This window comes from Pipistrellus hanaki (assembly GCF_964339955.1).
Source record: "Pipistrellus hanaki genome assembly, chromosome: 17".
Lineage (NCBI taxonomy): Eukaryota > Metazoa > Chordata > Mammalia > Chiroptera > Vespertilionidae > Pipistrellus > Pipistrellus hanaki.
The window spans coordinates 18,272,688-18,294,473 of NC_140519.1; the positions used below are offsets into that span (position 1 = coordinate 18,272,688).

The window sequence follows — 21,786 nt, forward strand, 5'->3', positions numbered from 1 at the left end:
TACCATGCAGATCTTATGGTGTTTATTTTAAATTGAGAAATATCATTTCATTCTGGAAGTCACATTCAAACCCTTAGTTATAAACCCTTTGAGTGCATGGATAAAAATGCAGACTTTAAAAAAGAGGACTAATATATTTATACTGAAGTCTTTTATGAAACTTTGAAACACAGAAACAGCTTGGTGAAGTCTGGACAGCATAGCTTAACACTAAGTATTTGAATGTCCTAAGAAATGTCAGTTAGCTACTTCTTGGTTAAACTGTTGGAGACTATTTGCAAGGTTCTGTTAAATCGCTTGTAATGTAACATAAATGAATTTTCTAATCAAACATACATTACTTGTAGAAATTAAATAGAATTTTTCATTTTAAAACTTTGCTAATGTTAGTAGATAATCAGGAAAAGATTGAAAATTTTTCTGTTTTATAGTGTACCAATTATTTTACAAATTAATTTTTTGTTATTCTCAGAGTCTCATAAGATAACTAGTTTTTATAAATTTTTAATAAAATTAGAACCCTATATTCTTTACTTTAATATATTATTGAATGCAAAGGTAAGAGGGAGGAACATCAAATTATAGTTACTAAAGTATAGAATAATAAAAAATTTTCATTTGACTACCTGATTTCTTTAGTTCCTTTAAAACAATTTAAAGTAGCTACATTTGAATTGATGTAATAGATGTGAGACTATACATGTTTTTTTCAGGCTATTCATTTTTTAATCATGGGGTTGTTTTTTTTCTTTAGAATATTTACAGGGTCTACAAGGCTAGATGGAAATGCTATTGGTAAGTATGTACATTTATTTCATTTATAAACTGGTTGGCTAAAAGATTTGAACATGAAGCTAAAAAGTTGTAAATCTATTTATATTATAGTGGATTTTGTCCGTTGGCTCTGTGCTGTGTCTATGGATGAATTACTTTCCACTACACATCCAAGAATGTTTAGTCTACAAAAAATAGTAGAAATATCATATTACAACATGGGAAGAATAAGATTGCAGTGGTCTCGAATTTGGGAAGTTATTGGAGATCATTTTAATAAGGTATTTATATAATTATAGGATTTGCTTATATTTATTTTTTTTTTAAAGAAATTTGAACATTTTTATTTTATATAGTTTACATTTTGTTTTGTTTGTTTGTTTTGTTTTTTTAAATATATTTTATTGATTTTGTACAGAGAGGAAGGGAGAGGAATAGAGAGTTAGAAACATCGATGAGAGAGAGTCATCGATCAGCTGCCTCTTGCACCCCCCCTACTGGGGATATGCCCGCAACCAAGGTACATGCCCTTACCGGAATCAAACTCGGGACCCCTCAGTCCCCAAGCGGACGCTCTATCCACTGAGCCAAACTGGTCTCGGCTGGTTTTTGTTTGTTGTTTGTTTTTTTAATATATTTTATTGATTTTTTACAGAGAGGAAGGGAGAGGGATAGAGAGCTAGAAACATCGATGAGAGAGAGAGACATCCATCAGCTGCCTCCTGCACACCCCCCACCGGGGATGTGCCCGCAACCAAGGCACATGCCCTTGACCGGAATCAAACTCGGGACCCCTCAGTCCGCAGGCCGACGCTCCATCCACTGAGCCAAACCAGTTTTGGCTATATTATTTCTTATTGTGTAAAATTTCCTTACCATAATCGAGAATTTTTCTTTCCAAGCAATTTTTAAGATTAAATTTGGAAAACCCTTTGAGTCTTGTTTTTTTTCTTTAGCTCTAGGTTTTAAGTAATTAGTTAAAATAATGTTTTTCTCATTGAGAAATATTATTAGCACTTAGTGCTTTTATAAAGAATTGTAGGATTTACTTATATATGCTATTAATGATACACTATTTTAAAACAAAAATAAAAAATTATGTTTTCACTGCTGACATTAGCACCCTTTATTTCTGTTGCCATTGCAGGTCGGCTGTAATCCTAATGAAGACGTAGCTATTTTTGCAGTAGACTCCTTGAGACAGTTGTCAATGAAGTTCTTAGAAAAAGGGGAGCTTGCTAATTTCAGATTCCAGAAGGATTTCTTAAGACCTTTTGAGCATATAATGAAACGGAACAGGTATTATATTTGTTAAATTGCTTCATAGCAGAAAAATACTTGATTATTTTTCACAGCAGGGAGAAAAACAGAAGAAGGGAAAGAAAATTGATGTTTTATCTATATGCTTATTCAAGAAATCATATTGATATTTTAGGTCTCCAACCATTCGAGATATGGTTGTGCGATGTATAGCACAGATGGTGAACTCTCAAGCTGCTAACATTCGGTCTGGATGGAAGAACATTTTCTCTGTATTTCATCTAGCTGCATCCGATCAAGATGAAAGCATAGTGGAACTTGCATTCCAAACAACAGGGCACATTGTCAGTGAGTATTTCTTTTAACTGTGTTTAAGTTTTAAAAAAAAAAAAAGAATGAATGAATGAATGAAACAAACTATAATGTGTTCAGAAGATAATTCAAATATAACGTTGTAGGCCTATTATGGTTTCTTAAGTTTACCAAGTTTTAACTACATAAGCAGAGTAAATGATGAATATATTGTTATAGTTAACATTTATTGGACATTAACTGCATGACAAGCACTGTAAGAACTTTGCATGTATTTTCTTCAGTCTTCACAACTACTCTATGAGATAAGTATCTTTAATATCATCCCGCTTTAATACATAGGTTGGGAAACTCAGGCCCAGTGAGATTAAGTATTTTCGTAAGGGCACAGAACTAGTGAGTGAAAGAGTTAATATTCAAAGCTAGGGAGCCTTAAAACAAAATCTTTGTTTTTACCCACTTTACTTTGAGAGGGAGAATAAAATATTAAAAATGTAAGTTAGCCGAAGCTGGTTTGGCTCAGTGGATAGAGCACCGGCCTGCAGACTGAAAGGTCCCAGGTTCAATTCTGGTCAAGCGCATGTACATTGGTTGCGGGCACATCCCCAGTAGTGGGTGTGCAAGAGGCAGCTGATCGATGATTCTCCCTCATCGATGTTTCTAACTCTCTATTCCTCTCTCTTCCTCTCTGTAAAAAATCAATAAAATATATATTTTTTAAAAATGTAAGTTATATCTATCTGGAAGATTATAATGATGATCAACATCAAGAATAATGACATCATCATAGTTATCATTTGAGTGCTTATTTGAAATAAGCATTTTTACTTACATTATTTTATTTAGTGCTTACAACTATCCTGTGGATATTGTGATTCTCATTTTATAGATTAAGAAACAGATACAGAGAGATTAAACATAATTTTGTATGCTTACTCAACAACTGTTGATACAGTACCTGCTGTGTACTAGTCACTGTATTAGCTGCTGGGTTTATAGTGTAAACAAAACACAGACCTCTTGCTCTGTCTCTACTCCTCAAGGCGGTCAAGTAGATGGTCACCACAGACTTCAACCCTTCTCTGTTGGACATCAAAGCCTTTAACCTTTAGGACGTACACATTATATCTAGAGGTTGATGTATTTTTTTATGCAATTAAGAATAATTGACATTATAATTACTTTGATACATTTTCCCTTTTTTTTAGCCCTTGTGTTTGAAAAACATTTTCCAGCAACCATTGATTCTTTCCAGGATGCAGTGAAGTGTTTGTCTGAATTTGCATGCAATGCAGCTTTCCCAGACACAAGTATGGAAGCAATCCGACTTATTCGCCATTGTGCAAAATACGTGTCTGACAGACCTCAGGTACAGTGTCACTTTGTTAACAAAATTTTACTGAATTTTTATTCCCAGTCTAAGATCTGAATTTATTTGGAAATTAAGAGACTATGAAGCATTTATTTTTCAGTAAACCCAAAAATATCTGAAATTGATTCTGAGTCATAATGGGTAGTACTGATAGTATTTTTCTTAGTGTTTCACCTGTATTAAATGGTTTCATCTTCATAGCAATTCTACTCCCATACAGATAAGGATTCTGCAGCACAAAGAAGTTAAAAAACGTGTCTGTGATTACAGGGCTAGTTAAGGAGACCTAGAGCTCAAACCCAAGCCTGTGTTTTAACCATTCCTGTGCTGCTTTTACCAGTTGTGTTTCGTCTGCAGTACTAAAGCTGACTGTGGGCTTCAGCACTGGAGTAAAAAAGTTTAATTGGCAACCTGCCTGCCAACTTTAATTCACATATTTGAGTCTCTCTTTATAACCATCATAAGGAGAAGCAATACGGCATAGATTTAGTAATAAGATTTTTATTACATACTGACATGGACCTATGGGGTGCTTAGAACTTTTTATCTAAACATGCATTGATTCATTTGACCTCACATTTCCCCAGGGTGGTTAGTGTGGCCACATGATGTCATAACCATTTAAATGGTAAAAATGGAAACCTGATTTAACCTGGTAAATAATGCAGAAATCTGGTGTCAGCGTTGAAGCTGAAACCAACTTTTGGGTTCTGGTCCAGTGTTCTTTATAAGGAAGTTATAATCTCCAGCATTTTTTATAAATTATTGTTTTATCAAATTGTTCACTTTGATTTTTAAAGCATTTTTTAAAGTTTTAGAGAAATGTGCTTAATGTAGGTATTATGTTTTGTCTTTAATAACCTTATCTTTCTTCTTGAAGGCTTTTAAGGAATACACAAGTGACGATATGAATGTGGCGCCTGAAGACAGGGTGTGGGTGAGAGGATGGTTCCCCATCCTCTTTGAGTTATCCTGTATCATCAATAGATGCAAATTAGATGTAAGAACCAGGTAACAATCAGTATTTGTAATTAACATTTTGTAAGGCTTATTTTAACTCAAATTAGCTTTCTTATGTGGACACAGAGTTTAATAGTGAAAGGCCATAAATCATGTGTTTTATCAAATATAGCAATAGGCAGATTTAAAAATACGTTAAGCTATAACAGTGTTAAAAAATGGAAATATATTGCTTTTTCTTAAAAGTTAAATATAGCCTACTTAGTGTTTTAGCTTCCATGTTAATATAACATTTCACACATTCTGTTTTTTTCATACATTTGTTTCCAATTAAAAATAGAAGCTAGTGGCAAATCTCTTTTATTTCCTAAAGAATGATGGAAGAATTCCTAAATGCTCGTCCTTGATGCATTTTAGGTAAATAACCTTTTCTCTAAAAACTGGGTCAGTAACATAATTTTGAATAACATAGGTCTATTTAAAAAGAATTGAACTCTTTCCAAAGTATATTCTCAATAAAAGGTCTATATGAACATATAATAAATCTGTAAAGAAACTATTTTGGATATGATGTAACCAGACAAGCGCTCAGTGTACACTTCTCATGTTATAGCTCAGATCAGACCCGTAGGATAATTTTTCTCTGTATTTGTGACTGTGAAATTGAAATGGCCAACTTGTATTACAGTATCTGTCAAAATTGCTCATGTTATAGCTCAGATCAGACACGTAGGATAATTTTTCTCTGTATTTGTGACTGTGAAATTGAAATGGCCAACTTGTATTACAGTATCTGTCAAAACTGTATTATGAGTTCAGTTTCATGTTAAAATCCCTCATTTAATTATCCCATCTTCTTTTTAGGAGAATCATTAGTCAATTGGACAGTTCACTGAACTTTTTAAAACCAGAAACGTGGTCAGACTTATAATAAACCAATGCTAGAAATGTAGTGAAAGAATGAATATTTCCTCCCCTTATGCCAGAATCACCCCACTGCCACCCCCATCCAAGGTTAAGTTTGATTTATTTCCTAAGAAACTTCACTTCTATAGTATTATTTGTAATAACAAACAAAAAAAATGTATGAATAGCAAAGTTATCCAAAGTAGGACTCAAACCTTGACTCAGCCTTGGGAGTTTCTCAGAGTGCAGTAATCACAAGAACAGTGTACCGTTTTATCTTGGCAAGGGACCTGCCTGCTTTCTTAGCCTCAGCCTGTCCTTATCCAGGACCACACTGAATTACTTCTCACCATATTTATGTTCTGATTACGGACAGATTCTCGTTGTTAAAGGGAAGAGAAAGTATGTGTTCTAGTTAGTAAAAGAGAGAAAATATGAGTAAACTCTTCCATGTTGGCTTTCATTTTCTTACCTCACCTCAGGATCTGTAGGGCTGTCATTTAGATTATATGTAAAAATGGAACACTATTTATAACACACTAATCACAAAATACTTTCACATGCATTCTCATTTGACTCCCTCACAATTTTATAGATTTATGGTTAAATAATTAGCCTAGAGCCCCAAACATTCTTTTTCCCTACACTAGCAACTGAAGTATTGCTTTTAAAAGGACCTCTTTGCCGAAACCGGTTTGGCTCAATGGATAGAGCGTCGGCTTGCGGACTGAAAGGTCCCGGGTTCGAATCTGGTCAAGGGCATATACCTTAGTTTCGGGCACATCCTCAGTGGGGGGTGTGCAAGAGGCAGCTGATCGATGATTCTCATCGATGTTTCTAACTCTCTATCTCTCTCTCTTCCTCTCTGTAAAAAAATCAATAAAATATATATTTTAAAAAAATAAAAAAATAAAAGGACCTCTTTGACAGTAAAAATTCATAGAAACCTCTGTAGATCTGTGTTTGCCCTGGGGGCCTAGGAAAAACAGGATTCTCACATTGCCTCTCCCCAGTCATGGGAGTTAGCATCCAGTTGCTTAGCAAGAGAGGAAATGGATCTGGAGCTCAGGAGGTGGAGGAAGAGGGAGCCCTTTCTGTTGTGGAGGGAAACGTGGACTAGTTTCTTTACTTCCAAAACTCATTACACATTCAGTCTCTTATGAATCAGATAAACTGTTAGGAACTTGCGGCAAACTGCCATAATGTTACTTTTACACATTCATTTAACAAATACTTACTTTGAGCTTAATTTTAACCAGGCATGAACTAGACTTGAGGGAAGCATAGCAACAAATAAGCTAGACCATGTGCCGTCTTTATGGAGCCTTTCAAAGAAAATTTTGTTCTGGCTTACCATCAGACTTACTGGAAATAAAAAACCTTTTTAAATTGAAGGATACCGATTTTCGCTAGAAGAAAGTAGAAAATAGAGGAAACATCAAGCTTTTTAACAGCTACGTGAAAGGGTTTTTTTTGTTTTCTTTCTTTTTTTAATCCTCATCCAAGGATATTTTTTCCGTTGATTTTTAGAGAGAGTGGAAGAAAGAGAGGGAGAGGGGAAGGAGAGAGAAAGAAAGAGACACACCAATTAGTTGCCTCCCACACTCTCCAACTGGGGCCAGGGATGGAACCTGCTTGCAACCCAGGTACATGTCCTTGAGTGGGAATCAAGCCTGTGACCCTTCGGTTCCTGGGATAATGCTCTAACCATTTAAGCACACCACTCAGAGGTTTTTAAATTGAATTTATTGGGGTGACATTGGTTAACAAAAGTTTACGGGTTTCAGATGCACAATTCTACAACACATCATCTGTACTTTGTTGTGTGTTCTCTACTCCAAGTCAGGTCTCTCCGTCAGCCTTTACCCTCCTCCCCTCTCTCACACCCTCCTCCAATTTTGAGGAAGATAATCAGGAATCGGGAAGACAATTTTGAATTTTAGTTTTAACATTTATTCAAATATAGTGAAAGTGATACTAAGCACTTTATTCGTTCAACAAGTACTCACCATGTGCCTCCTAGATGACGAGATTACTCTGTGCCTGGAATGCAGCAGGATAGAGACCTGCCCACATGGACGGCTTATGGATTAGCTTTACAAGTTCTTTTGTTTGAAGACTTTAGATGAACAATGATAGCATTCACTAAAAGCTCCTATAGCTCTTTGAAAACGGTTTTCTAAAATCTACTTTTTCTTTGTTCTTAGACTGTTAATTGATATATTTTCTTCCTGGTCACGGTGCCACAAAACTAATATTCACTAATAAGATGGTCTTTGTCCATCTATAATTTCATTTACTATTTTTAAATGCTGACTGGTAGGGTGGGATGGAAGAAAAGTAAAATAAAGAAAAATTTGAAATGTTTTCCTAAATGATGCATTCTAAAGAAAGCTGGGTGCATAACAAGGTAAAAGTCTTAAAACCAGTTTTAAATATTGTTTTCTATAGCTTTGTGAATTGGAACAGTTATTACAAGAGGGAGATTCTGATGTTCAATGCTTTTTGATGTTATAGTTTTACTAATTACATTATGTCACTTTAGGGGTTTAACAGTAATGTTTGAAATCATGAAAACTTACGGCCACACTTACGAAAAACACTGGTGGCAGGATTTATTTAGAATTGTGTTCAGAATCTTTGACAACATGAAATTGCCAGAACAGCAGACAGAGGTAAGACATGAAATGTTCATTTAATATAGTCAAGTCAAGAGGTTCTTAATATTTTTTCTAATATATTTTAAGTTTTTTTATTTTTTTATTTTTTTTTATTGATATTTTACCAAGAGGAAGGGAGAGAGAGAGAGAGCTGGAAACGTCGATGAGAGAGAAACATCGACCGGCTGCCTCTTGCACACCCCCCACCGGGAATGTGTCCGCAACCAAGGTACATGCCCTTGACTGGAATCTAACCTGGGACCTTTCAGTCTGCAGACCGACGCTCTACCACTGAGCCAAACCAGTTCCTGCTTTTTCTAATATATTTTAATATTTCATATTAAGCACATTAAACAGAAAAAAAATTCCCAGAGAAATATTCCTTAAGGCATTATAATAAACTAGAGGCCCACCATGTGATTAAAATTGCATGAGGAGGTGCCTTGCCTCCCGAAGTGCAAGGAGGCACCCCACAGGGGGCCGGGACCCACACCTGACGCGCATCATCCCCCAGCCTCCCTGCCTGTGTCAGCTCTGGGCCTGTACGAGCCACTGAGCAACCTCCTCCTGTCTGGTCATTATTCGTTACAAAGTCCCAGCCTAATTTGCATATTCTAGAGGCCTGGTACACAAAATTCATGCGGGGCGGGGGGTGTCCCTTAGTCCAGTCTGCATCCTCTTCAATCTATTGATAGACCCGTTAAGGGATGTCTGACTGCCTGTTTTGGCAGGCAGTTGGACACTCCTCTCACAATCCAGGACTACTGGCTCCCCGCTGCTCACCTGCCTCTGCCCGATTGCTCCTAACCACTTCTGCCTGCCAGCCTGATCACTCCTTAACTACTCTCCTGCCTACCTGATTGCCTAACTGCTTCCTGAATGGCCCAATTGCCTCTAACTGCCCTCCCCTGCCAGCCTGGTTGCCCCCAACTGCCTTCCCCTGCTGGCCTGGTCACCCCTAACTGCCCTCTCCTGCAGGCCTATGCCCCCCCCCCCCAACTGCCCTCCCCTGCAGGCCTGGATCCCCCACAACTGCCTTCCACTGCAGACCTGGTCCCCCCCAATTGCCCTCCCCTGCAGGCCTGGGTCCCTCTCAACTGCCCTCCTCTGTTGGCCTGGTCACCCCTAACTGCCCACAACTGCCCTTCCTGCGGGCCATCTTGTGGCAGCCATCTTGTGTCTTGGAATGATGGTCAATTTGCATATTACTCTTTTATAAGATAGAGTGTGTATATATATATATATATATATATATATATATATACACATATATATATAGAGAGAGAGAGAGGGGGGGGGGGGATATTGTATGCCTTTATAAACAAGAACGCTATTTGGGGATAGAACCGAGTTAATGAATTGGTGGGATTTTGTTGTTTTTTTTGTTTTGTTTTTTATAGAACTTCCAGTTTCTTTTCCTCACTTTAATATTGTCACAATTATAAACACCAGTAACTTTCTTTAGTATTCATAGTGACTTCTCATAACAGAATCCTTTAGTAGTCATACTGAATTAAAGACTACATGGTAATAAATAGACATATGTTTGCACTGCCTCAAAACTATGTTTGAAAACTGTCAGTTCAGGTTAATCCATTATGTATTTGAGAAAAACACTTACTTTATATGGCCCTATTTGTCTTTTATAGTGTTTTTAAATAACTGTACTTCATGAAAGTTAATTTAAAAGATATAGTGATCCCACTTGGATAAATTCTTACCCTTCCTCTTTATTTCTCTTTCAACTTCAGTCATATGCTGGAGCAAGGCCTGCTGTTTATTCATGCATATTGTTTGAAAAGTCATAATGCTAATAGCAAGAAAATGCTGTGATAGTTCTTCACAATCAAAACAAACAGTGCAAAAAAATAGTTGAATTAGTTTATACATAGGGGTTATGGGATAATGGAGAAAAACAGATTTAAGTGAGGTGAATGTAATGTTCTGGGGGGAGTGAAGATCTGAAGGGAGCAGGGATAGGCTTACATTTTGCACGTGTGAACCTCTCTTTTTTAATTCCAGTAACTGATGAATGGTCTGACTCTCCCCTCCTCTCTCCCACCCCCCAGAAAGCTGAATGGATGACAACGACCTGCAATCATGCCCTTTATGCCATCTGTGACGTGTTCACTCAGTATTTGGAGGTGCTCAGTGATGTGCTTTTGGATGATATTTTTGCCCAGCTGTACTGGTGTGTGCAGCAAGGTATGTCTGTGCCAGATGGCGACACAATGTGTTAAATTGCACCCTAGTGATATACAAATGAATTGTTCTTTTCTTTTCTAGACAATGAGCAGCTAGCACGATCTGGTACAAACTGCTTAGAGAATGTTGTTATCCTGAATGGGGAAAAATTTACCCTAGAAATCTGGGATAAAACTTGTAACTGCACACTGGATATCTTCAAAACTACAATCCCGCATGCGTAAGATGATTTTATACAACTTTGTATATTGAATGATGGACATAAAAGGTTTGATAGTAACTTGTGGTTTCTCATAACAGAATCCTTTTTCAAATATCTCATTGGTCCTTGAATTTTTATTTATTACAAATCAAACTCCTATAAACTATAACAAATACATGAATTAAATTGTTTATAAACCAAAACCTTTACTCTGATCATCCAAAAATGGGGTCATATTGAAGTGATTTCACTTTTATAAGAATTTATTCAGACTAAACCAAGCCATTGTCTTGAATTAAAACAACAATAATTTATATTTCAATTATTGTAGATTTAATAATGTTAGGAACATTTATTTGCACCTATCACATTTTACAGTTAATTTTCATCTCTTTCTGGGGGATAAATTTGGCATTGAATTGTAGTGAGGGAGTTTCTATCCACAGGGAAACTAAGCTAGTGTCTGCCTAATGGCTGATGCCCTTGGACCTCGTGCCAGGCAGACCTGGAACCTACTTTCCGATCCCTAGGGCCCTTAGGCATGCACTGAGCTTCACCTTACATCTACAATATATAAACCTACTTAGATGTTTTAAATGTTACCTAAAACATCTTATTAAGTAGGTATATATGAATGCACTGGCATAAAACTATGCACAAAAACTTTCAGTCCACATTTTTAAGTATCATAAACTTTTTCTTGACATGAATTAAATATGTTTGTACTGGTATGATCGCCTTGTAAATATCCTCATCTCTAGGAAATATAAAGTCAAACAGGAATATACCCCTAGGAAATAACGGGGTAGGACTACACCAAAGGACACACAGTAATTACCTTTGCCTATGTATAATTGAGTTTTTACTTTTTGGTGCACATTTTGTTGGATCGCAGGGGTCTTCAAACTACGGCCCGCGGGCCACATGCGGCCCGCAGAGGAGTCTGATCCGGCCCGCCAGGTTTTTTGGGCAGTGAGCGCAGCCGAGGCGTTACAGTAGGAATTAGTAGTTCATATAGTCCGGCCCTCCAGCTCTCTGAGGGACCGTGATCTGGCCCCCACTTTAAAAAGTTTGAGGACCTCTGGATCAATGTAACTGACAAATGATAGATTTTTTCATAGTTTTTCTATAGCCGCTAATGTATGAATTTTTATCTGTTGTCCCTGTGAAGCCTTTATAAAAACCAGTTGGGCTGAATTTTTTTTTTTTAAATTTAAATATGTATTTATTGATTTTTTTTTTTTTTTTAAGAGAGAGAGAGGAATGGAGAAGGATAGAGAGATAGAAGCATGATGAGAGAGAAACATTGATCGGCTGCCTCCTGCATGCCTCACACAGGAGGATCTATCCTGCAACCCAGATATGTGCCCTAACCAGGATTTGAACCAGTGATCTCTTGGTTTGCAGGTCGATGCTCAACCACTGAGCACACCAGCCAGGCTGAATTTCTTTTTTAAAGAACTGCTTCTGCTTTAATTCATTGAATGTACACATTCTAGATATAAGATGCATGTTCTTAAAGATCATCTAATTATGTTAATTGCTAATTGTTTTTCTAGTATATATTTTAAACTTCTCACTAGACTTTTTTTTTCAGCAAATTGCTTTTAACAGTAGTTAAAGAAGGAATATACTGTTTTTGGTATATATGTGACTTTTTTGTGCCCATTTCAAAATATGTTGGATGCAACATGTTTTACACTGTGATTGACTGGTGTGATTTTGGTATTTTAAAGGCTTTTGACATGGCGTCCCACTTCCGGAGAAACTGTTCCCCTGCCTTCTTCTCCTGTGAATGAAAAACAATTGGTAAGTTCTAATAAATAAAGCGTATTTTAAATTATTTAATTATTTGTGAAAAGTAATTATACTATGAACCAAATTCTTTTGTATGCCCTTTTGTCCTTTAAAAAGAAGGCATAAATCTACTATCCAGAATTCTCAGGTTAAATTTCATCATGGTCAATTTCCCAAGTAGCTAAAATTTATCTCTCTAAGTGCCATACAGGCAGTATTTCAAATTATTTTATAAGATGAGACATAGAGTAAAATGACTTCAAGAGTTGTAAGAGGCAGGCACCAGATTTTGCATGGATTTCCATGCCAAGCTGAAGATATTATTGGATATTTCATTTAAACTTTTAATATAATTTGACCTTAAAGCAAAGTTGCAAAACCAGTACAAAGAATTCTGATATGCCCTTCATCCATTGTATTTATTTGCCTAGGACTGACGTAACATTACCACAAACTTAAGTGGCTTAAAACAACAGAAATTGATTCTCTCATAGTCCTGGAGGCAAAAAGTCCAAAATCCCGGCATCTGCAGAGCCAACTCCCTTCAAAGCCTTTGAGGGAGAATCCTTTTTTGCTTCTCTCAGCTTCCAGTGGCTGCTGGCAACTCTTGGCATTCCTTGGCTTGTATACACATCACTCCAGTTCTTCCAGCAATTTTTTGAACCAGGTTTGGTATATGTTATCCCCGTTTTATACTAGTACAGAACAGTGAATAAAAGATCATGAACTGCAGATCATAAACATAAGTCCAAGTTAAAGTACTATTTTGTTTAGCACTATTTGGGGGAACACAGACCCCTGTGTTCCTTTCAGAAACCCCAGTGAAGCAGCTAGGATTATTAGGACAATCTACACTGATAAAAGAGAAACATGCAAATTAATCATCACTCTGCTACACCTACCAGCCCATCAGAGCAAGTATGCAAATTAACCCAACAAAGATGGTTAATTTGCATACACAGGCACAGATGGCAGAGCAGACTGAAAACAGTGTACAAGGAAGAGGGAGGTGAGCACAGGGAGTTGGATTGGGGGGGCAGTGGTTGCGAGAGGGGGAAGCCCTCCGCAGGAAGTCCTGTTCTTGCAGGAATCTCCCTGTAACAGGCCTCTAGTAGTTTATAATGGGCCATCGTCTGACTCGCTGAGTGCATTGTATTGCTGTCACCCCATATATTGCCTGACATGCATTGGTGCTTTGAATTTATTGTCTAATCCGTAGATAATAACAACCCATATGGGGATAAATCAGAATGGGGATTAATTCATTGCTTTTTCAGTGTTACACTTAGTAACTCTGGGGCGAAATCCTGTGTAGCTCTGTTGGACTTGAATGTTCAGCTTCTCTTCATGATACCTCACTCCTAGTTGGTCTCCTCTCATCGACCTCTGGTTGTGAGTTCCTTGGGTGACAAAACATCCTTCCCTAAAATTCATCCCTAAAAAAGCTTCCCTGAGCTCAGCCTGCACAAAGCTTGGAGAAATCTCTGGTTAGATTTCAGGACAGTTCCTGAGTATTGACTACTTTTCCCACACAGTGAACTTAGCATTTTTATCTCTTGCTCTTGGGTAGTGTCAGGCCTAAGCCTGGTGGTCAGAAGGGAAGCTTTTCACTTAAAGACTATTGGCTCTGTCAATGGATAGGTAATTTTAAATAATTTTCTCTCATTGCATCTGTAATTGCAGTGTGAAGAATGTCATTTTCATAGGGACACGGTCTTTAAAAAAAAAAAAAAAAAAAACACAGCATAATAGAAACTATTTTCATTTCATCTTATTTTTTATTAAGGTATTACATATGTGTCTTTATCCTTCCATTGCCCCCCACCGATTTCCCATTTATGCCCTCATGCCCCTGGTGTCTGTGTCCATTGGTTATGCTTATACGCATGCATACAAGTCCTTTAGTTGACCTGTAACCCTTACCCCCAACCTCCCCTACCTTCCTTCTGAAGTTTGAGCATCTGATTGATACCTCTCTGTCTCTGGATCTGTTTTTGTTCATCAGTTTATGTTGTTCATTATAATATGTAAATGAGTGAGATCATGTGATATTTATCTGTCTCTGACTGGTTTATTTCACTTAGCATAATGCTCTCCAGCTTCATACATGCTGTTTTTATTCTGGAGCTTTATTCATTGTATTTATAATGAATTTTTTTTTATTTTGTTAGGATACAATATCACAGAAATCTGTAGATATCCATGACTCTATTCAGCCAAGATCTGCAGATAATAGACAGCAAGCAACATTGACTTCTGTCTCTGCTGTGAATGAAGAAGCCAACAAACTTAAACCTTCAGCAAGTGAGTTATTTATACTCTTAGTAAAACTAAGTTGTGTATGTTGTTTGATGTAGAAAAGGAATGAAATTTGCTTGCACTTTTATTTCTAACAAATATACTGTAACTGATTGTGTGGTCACTTCATTACTATGTTTGCTCCAACCTGAACCCCCAGTATAGATACAGAGATACTCCCTTGAGGAGGATCAGGAACTCTGCTAACACCTGCAGTACCAGCTAGTGTTTGTGTTGAGCCTATGAGTCTTCCCTCTCATCCCCTTCTTCATGTCGGCCCCATTGTTTTCCTGCGATCGTGGGGCCTGACGGGCCCTCCTCTCCCCATCTACGGGGGGGCTTTGTGAGGGTCAGTGCTTCCAGAGCTGGAGCTCCGCACTGCGGAGCAAGCCCTCCTTATGCCCTGCTGCTCCACACCCCTGTCATCTTCACTCCTCTCCTCACCTTCTTAGTTCTATTTTTACAAAATGGGTTAAGTTTTGTTTACTAAAGGACAATTGTAACATTGAGGAAAGACTGCCTCCTCCCAGAGGAAAATGGGACAGCTTTAAAATCGCTCTTTAAAATGGAGATGAAATTCACATAACGAAAGTAACCTATTGAAAGTGAACTATTCATTGTCATTTGGTAAATTCACAATGGTGTGCAGTTGCCACTTTATCTATTTCCAAAACATTTTTTTATCCCAAAAGACAACCCCATAACCATTATGCTTTTCCTTCCTATTTTCCCATTCCTCAGCCCCTGGCAGCCATCATTCTGATCTGTGTCTATGGATTTGCTATTCTGCACATTTCATGTAAATGGAATAATACAGTATGTGACCTTTTGTGTCTGGCTTTTATCTAGCATAATGTGTCAAGGTCCAGCCACATTGTAAAGTGGATCAGTGATTTTTTTTTTTTATGACGGACGGAGTAATTGTCATTTTTATGGATATGCCACATGTTTTCTGTCCATTCATCTGTTGATGGCATTTGAGTTCATTCTACCATTTGGTTATCATGAATAAGGCTGCTATGACTGTCTGCTTACAAGTACTGTTTCGTGCCTGTTTTAATTCTTTTGGGTAGGAACCTACGAGAATTGCTGGGTCATATGTAATTGTATATTTAACTTTTTGAGGAACCTCTGAAATACATTCCATAGTGGCTGTACCATTTTACATTCCCACCAGCAATTCCAATTTTTCCTCATCTTCACTAACATTGCTTCTTTCTTTAGTATAGCCATCCCAGTGGGTGTGACATGGTAGCTCATTGTGGATTTTATTCGCATTTCCTTAATGATTGATAATGTCAAGTAGTGTCTTTTCATGTGCTCAATGGCCATTTGTTTATCTTTTTTGGAGAAATATCTATTTAGGTCCTTGGCTCATTTTTAGTTGGGCTGTTTTTCGTTTTGTTTTTTTAATTGTAGGAGTTTGCTGCATGCTCTGAATACTACCCCCATATCTGATATATGATTTGCATTTTCTCCCATTCTCTAGGTCATTTTTTCACTTCTTTGATAATGTCTTCTGTTACACAAAAGCTTTGATAAAGTCTAATTTATCTTTTTTTTTCTTTTGTTGCTCATGTTTTTAGTGTCATAGCTAAGAATCCATTAATAAGTCATGAAGATTTTCCCTAATGTTTTCTGCTAAGAGTTTTATACTTTTTAAACTCTTACATATAGATCACTGATCCATTTTTTTAAGTATATTTTTTTAATATATTTTTATTGAATTTTTATAGAGAGGAAGAGAGGGATAGAGAGCTAGAAACATCGATGAGAGAGAATCATCGATCAGCCACCTCTTGCACACCCCCAACTGGGGATATGCCCGCAACCAAGGTACATGCCCTTGACCGGAATCGAACCCGGGACCTTTCAGTCCATAGGCCAACGCTCTATCCACTGAGCCAAATCGGTTTCGGCTTAAAGTATATTTTTATTGATTTTAGAGGAAGGGAGAGGGATAGAGAGATAGAAACATCGATGAGAGACAACATCAATTGGCTGCCTCCTGAACTCCCCCTACTGAGGATTGAGCCCGCAACCTGGGTGTGTGCCCTGGTTCCTAGCTCAACACTCAACCACTGAGCCACATCAGCTGGGCTATTCTTATATTATTACTTATTCTTGTATTATATATTTTCCGATACAAACAAGTATAAACCTACTTTTGCAACTCTTACTAGAATATATTACCATCAAAGGAGGAGGACAAAGGGAAAGCCCACCTAAATGTCTGAGTTCCTTTCTGTTTTCTTTTTCATAAAATGCCCTAAAAATATTTAAGTGATTGTTTTGCTTTCAAAATATCAGGCAGCAATTGTCAGGCAGAAACCACCATTGCCATGAACCAGAAGGTCAGTGAAATGGAAAGTTTCTCTAATGAACAGACATCGTCCTGTTGACCAGATTTGTTCAGGCTAGAGGGAGGTAGCTGTGTTCCAGTTCACCTGGGCACTATGGAAAACACTTCTGTTACCTTCATGATTTGGTTACTTTTGTAGTAACACACTCAGCATAACTTTTTATAGGTTTCTTTGTTTATGGATCCATTTGAAAATATAAGGTCATTTGAGCTACAACTTCTAACATGGTTCCAAATAAAACATACACTATGGTTAATCCACAATATTCCCCCCTTTGTCAGAATTCTTCGCTTTCTTTCTTACTTCCTGACTAACAAGTCTAGTTCATGTTTTTCTTTTGGTGTAGGTTTGTACATTAACTATATTCAAAGGCCAAACTTGTGTTTACAGTAAACATTTAAGTTTTAGCTTTTAATTCATTGTTATATTTTGTTTAAAAAAAAATAAGCTACATTTTATTTTAAAAATTAATGTTTTCTAAATATTGATTAAACTTTTTGCTGAATAGTGCTTATGTTCAAAAACAGTAAGTATGTCCTTCATACATATTATGTCCCCTTAGCATTGTTATATCATAGAAATGATAAAGGATTCGAAATAATTTCTGTTTGCATGTGCATTGGGGTGGGTTTCCTCACAGAATATCCAGAACAAAAACTGTTTGCTGCCCTGTTGATTAAATGTGTTGTGCAGCTGGAACTCATCCAGACTATAGACAACATTGTGTTCTTCCCCGCTACAAGCAGGAAGGAGGACGCGGAGAACTTAGCTGCAGCCCAGGTGAGGAGCGGAGACCGTCTGGGATTCAGAGCTGAGGCGGAGCTAGAGATGTAATTTGAGGGTGGGGGTAGGTCTTTATCACATTGATCTCATTATAAACCATGATGCTGGATGCCATGACCCAGGTAGGGTGTGGTCAGGGACTGAGCCCTGGAGGCCTCCATGGTTTAGCTCCTGGGGAGGCAGTTGGTAAAGAGCCAGAGACCAAGACCCAGGGCGGCACGAGGAGACCTGGAAGCCAAGCGCAGAAATGTCTTAGGAAGAAGCCCTACGTTCTGTCCAGTTCTCAGAAGGTCAAATAATTGTGTGTCTGAGAATTGCCCTCTAGAGATTTGGTGGACTTCAGTGACCTTGACATTGTGTTTAATTGTGGTAATATTATATTGGGTACAAGAGAAGAGAGCAATTGAAGACAAATATTGGGAACTCTAGGGGTACAGAGAAATGGGGTAATAGCTGGAGGAGAATGATGGGGTCAATAAAAGGTGTCTTTAAGCAATACCGCAGCATGTCCTCTGATGAGAGCTCTCTGGGAGAGAGAAGCCAAATGCAGACGAGAGAGGGACAGCTGCTGGAGCAGGCTTCTTGAGTGGCTGCCTGAAGGTGGGCCCTCATGCCAAGTCCCCGGGGTTGTCTCGGTTAGAAGCAGACAGCTCATGCATTGTAACAGGAATGCAAGCAAAGTGGATGGGTTCTATGTAAATGTATGAAGGCCGGTGGGAGTTTGTGGAGATCTGCTAGCGCTGGTTTCTCATTTAGATAGGAAGAAAAGCCACCCACCAAGTGAGTTTGGGAGGAAGGCTTTAGCTACTTGAGAGAAGGAAAACAGGAGTTAGTTTCCAGGGGAATGGACCAGGGAAGTGCAAGAGGATTGCTGGGCAGCATCCAGATTTAATCCATCATCCACTGGATTTAAAGATAAGTCAGTGCGTTTCTCTCCAGTTAGGTTTAGCATGTGGGAGCAGATATGGAGTAGGCAGCTTTCCAAACAGTTACTGTAAAGGGGCTGTGCAAGGGAACATTTATAATCACATGGATGTGATATTTATAATCACCTGGTGAAGAAGAGCCGGGAGGACCTGCGGGGGAGGAATGGGGAAGGGCCGGGAGGATGGCGGTTGGGCCTAGTATGCGCAGAGCTCTTGAATTAGGATAGAGCTTGGGGACTAGGGTGCATGCAATGAAGATTCTGGAAATCGGGCAACAAAAGATGGACCTTCCCTACCTTCTGTTGAGATAGAACAGATTAGGTTCTGGGACTTGCTTGTGAACCTAGTCTTCGGGAAGCATTGATTTCTAAAATCTGTGACTCTGTGTGCACGCGCTGTGCTGGTTTATCTCCCAAAGAGAGATGCCGTGGACTTTGATGTTCGAGTTGATACTCAAGACCAAGGGATGTACCGCTTTTTAACGTCACAACAGCTTTTTAAGCTACTGGACTGCTTATTAGAGTCACATCGATTTGCAAAAGCATTTAATTCCAACAATGAACAGAGGACAGCTCTGTGGAAAGCAGGTGAGCTGCACAGTCCCACATCCCACATCCAATGTTCACTGTGTAAGAATGTACAGCAGATGCTAACATTGCTCAGAACTCCCCGTTTAAACTTCCACCTTAACAGCCATCATAGGAAGGCAGTCTTCCAGCCAGGTCTGCCAGGTCTTCAGTAGATTAAGTAACTGCCTGGGTGTATTTGTTTCCCCCTGTTTAATCGACCTTCATTTGACTGATCTGGCCAGTCGTCTTTCATCTTGTTTCCCAGCGTGGGCCTTCCTATTGACACTGTCAGCACACTGCACTCTGCCCTTTTATGAGAAACATATGTATTCAGATGACTTCTCCATATTGACCTGGGCATGACCGTATCTCAGAATGAAAGTAAATGGTTAAAACTGGGAGGCATATTTGTTTTAGAGCATGTTGGAAATCTTATTTTCTTTAAATCCGTTATTGTTGAAAGTATTACGTTTCCTCTTTCCCCCATTGACCTCTCCCTGTGCCCACTCCCCCCCATAAGTTTTATAATTTACTGACATTGCCAATTTTTTATTTAAGAAATAGTTCATCAGAGCCTATTTGGTAGTGCTTGGGGACTAGGGTGCATGCAATGAAATGGGGGCAGCCGAAATCTGGCAGGAAAAGGTGCCGTTTACTGAATGTCCAACTCTGTCAGGTGGGATGTGGTTGCTTTATATTTGATTTCTATGTCATCTGGAATGTCTGACTGCTGATGAAGCCTGGCTCTGTCCGTCCTCTTCTCCTTACCCCACAACCGCAGGAAAGAGTGGTCTGGCCTTGCTTTTTGCCCTTCAACCCAACTTGTTGGCACCATTCTCCTGGCCCGCTCCCGTCAGGTCACCCGGCCCGTTCCCACAGGCACTCGGCCCTTCGTGCCCTGCGGTCTGCTCTGTCCACAGAGCCCTGCGCTGCACGGGGCTCCCAGGCGAGTGTCGCTGGGAGAGTTCCGCTTTCCCAGCCCAGGGCAGTCTCCTGTCTGTGTCCCCAGCTTGAGAGGGGAGGAAATTCTAAACACAGTCATGACCTTCACATCGGGCCTTCAGCCAGACGTGGTCTCCACCTTCCAGTGGGACTTCTGTCCGTGGGCCACCTCCAGAGAGCGAGGCTCTGGGCACTACTGCCCTGGCTCAGGCAGCAGATGTGATGGCTGAGCACACAGAACGTGCGGCCATCCAGCTCGCTGTACCTTAATGTAAGCTACTCTCCCAGATTCATCGCGAAACGTCCCCTCTCTGCAGGCTTTAAAGGCAAATCCAAACCCAACCTCCTGAAGCAGGAGACGAGCAGCCTGGCCTGCGGGCTGCGCATTCTCTTCCGGATGTACATGGACGAGAGCCGGGTCAGCGCCTGGGAGGAGGTCCAGCAGAGGCTTTTAAAGTAAGACGTGGCTGAGTTCCCACCTCCCCCTCCCCCCCCCCCCCCCCCCCCAGGGCGGCTAATGGGACAGAGCAGGAAAGGGCCACCAGATGCGCATGTGGGCGGAGTCCACAGCCAACCTCACAGCAGCTGCGGGACCACCAGGGCAGAGATGGCGATAATTAAATGCAGTCTGAGAGGAGAAGGTGCTTCTGCACAATTGGTGACATGAATAAGTCCTGTGTATTGTTCCTGTTACAGGACCAAGGAGAAAGTTTTATGTCTTAAAATTTTTACAACTTTATATTCTAGTTTTTAGTTTTTTTTGTGTCAGAGAGCTCATTTTCAAACCAATCATTTGTGAAAGGGAGAACCTGTCTGCACTTCATTTGAAAAAAAAGTATCTGGAGGGTTTGTTTTTTATATATTCTATTTTTATTTAATGACAACTTAATATTGTCTCTTAACATTTCAACTCATACTAAGGCTAAACTTCCTGAACAACTACCGTCATCTGAATAGTATTTTTGTGTGTTTTGGGGGAACAGAGGGTCTCAGCGACCAGTTAGACGTTTTCAAACTCTGTAAAAAGGTCCCTAATAGTCACATACTCGCTACCCTCCACGTCTTTGTTGTTGTTGCTCGGTGAGTGTGCAACAGGTGGATGAGCACGTGTAAGAGGGAACCTTTTGTGTTGCAGTGTGTGCAGTGAAGCACTGAGTTACTTCCTTACTCTGACATCGGAGAGTCATCGGGAGGCCTGGACTAACTTACTGCTCTTGTTTCTGACCAAAGTCCTGAAGATAAGTGATACCAGGGTGAGTGTGAGCTTGCGTATCCAGCCAGCATTTCTGGCTTAATAGAGTCGAAGTGCATCAACTGCAAACTCTAAATATGGGTTGTATGATCTTTGCTTGGAGACTGTATACTTTACATTGCAATGTTAGGTAGAATTTCCCCAGAAAATTAAAATTTTACTTAACAAATATAAGACTAATACATGGCTTAAAGAACACACATGC

At 39.1% G+C, this 21,786-nt stretch overlaps 1 protein-coding gene across 3 annotated transcripts in view; it reads left to right on the top strand.

Moving 5' to 3' along the window:
• The window catches only part of ARFGEF1 (ARF guanine nucleotide exchange factor 1), a 94,188-nt gene that overhangs the window by 70,515 nt on the left and 1,887 nt on the right, over nucleotides 1–21,786 (top strand). For 2 of the 3 annotated variants that reach the window (XM_084864359.1, XM_084864360.1), the window contains exons 24-38: nucleotides 755–795; nucleotides 886–1,055; nucleotides 1,922–2,073; nucleotides 2,210–2,382; nucleotides 3,555–3,715; nucleotides 4,599–4,729; nucleotides 8,130–8,259; nucleotides 10,314–10,449; nucleotides 10,531–10,669; nucleotides 12,388–12,460; nucleotides 14,620–14,752; nucleotides 17,750–17,889; nucleotides 19,237–19,405; nucleotides 20,647–20,785; nucleotides 21,465–21,582. In XM_084864359.1, coding sequence (XP_084720485.1) covers nucleotides 755–795; nucleotides 886–1,055; nucleotides 1,922–2,073; nucleotides 2,210–2,382; nucleotides 3,555–3,715; nucleotides 4,599–4,729; nucleotides 8,130–8,259; nucleotides 10,314–10,449; nucleotides 10,531–10,669; nucleotides 12,388–12,460; nucleotides 14,620–14,752; nucleotides 17,750–17,889; nucleotides 19,237–19,405; nucleotides 20,647–20,785; nucleotides 21,465–21,582 — 2,005 coding nt within the window. The remainder of the gene's footprint in view (nucleotides 1–754; nucleotides 796–885; nucleotides 1,056–1,921; nucleotides 2,074–2,209; nucleotides 2,383–3,554; nucleotides 3,716–4,598; nucleotides 4,730–8,129; nucleotides 8,260–10,313; nucleotides 10,450–10,530; nucleotides 10,670–12,387; nucleotides 12,461–14,619; nucleotides 14,753–17,749; nucleotides 17,890–19,236; nucleotides 19,406–20,646; nucleotides 20,786–21,464; nucleotides 21,583–21,786) is intronic. The other variant, XR_014793159.1, reaches the window with a different exon arrangement.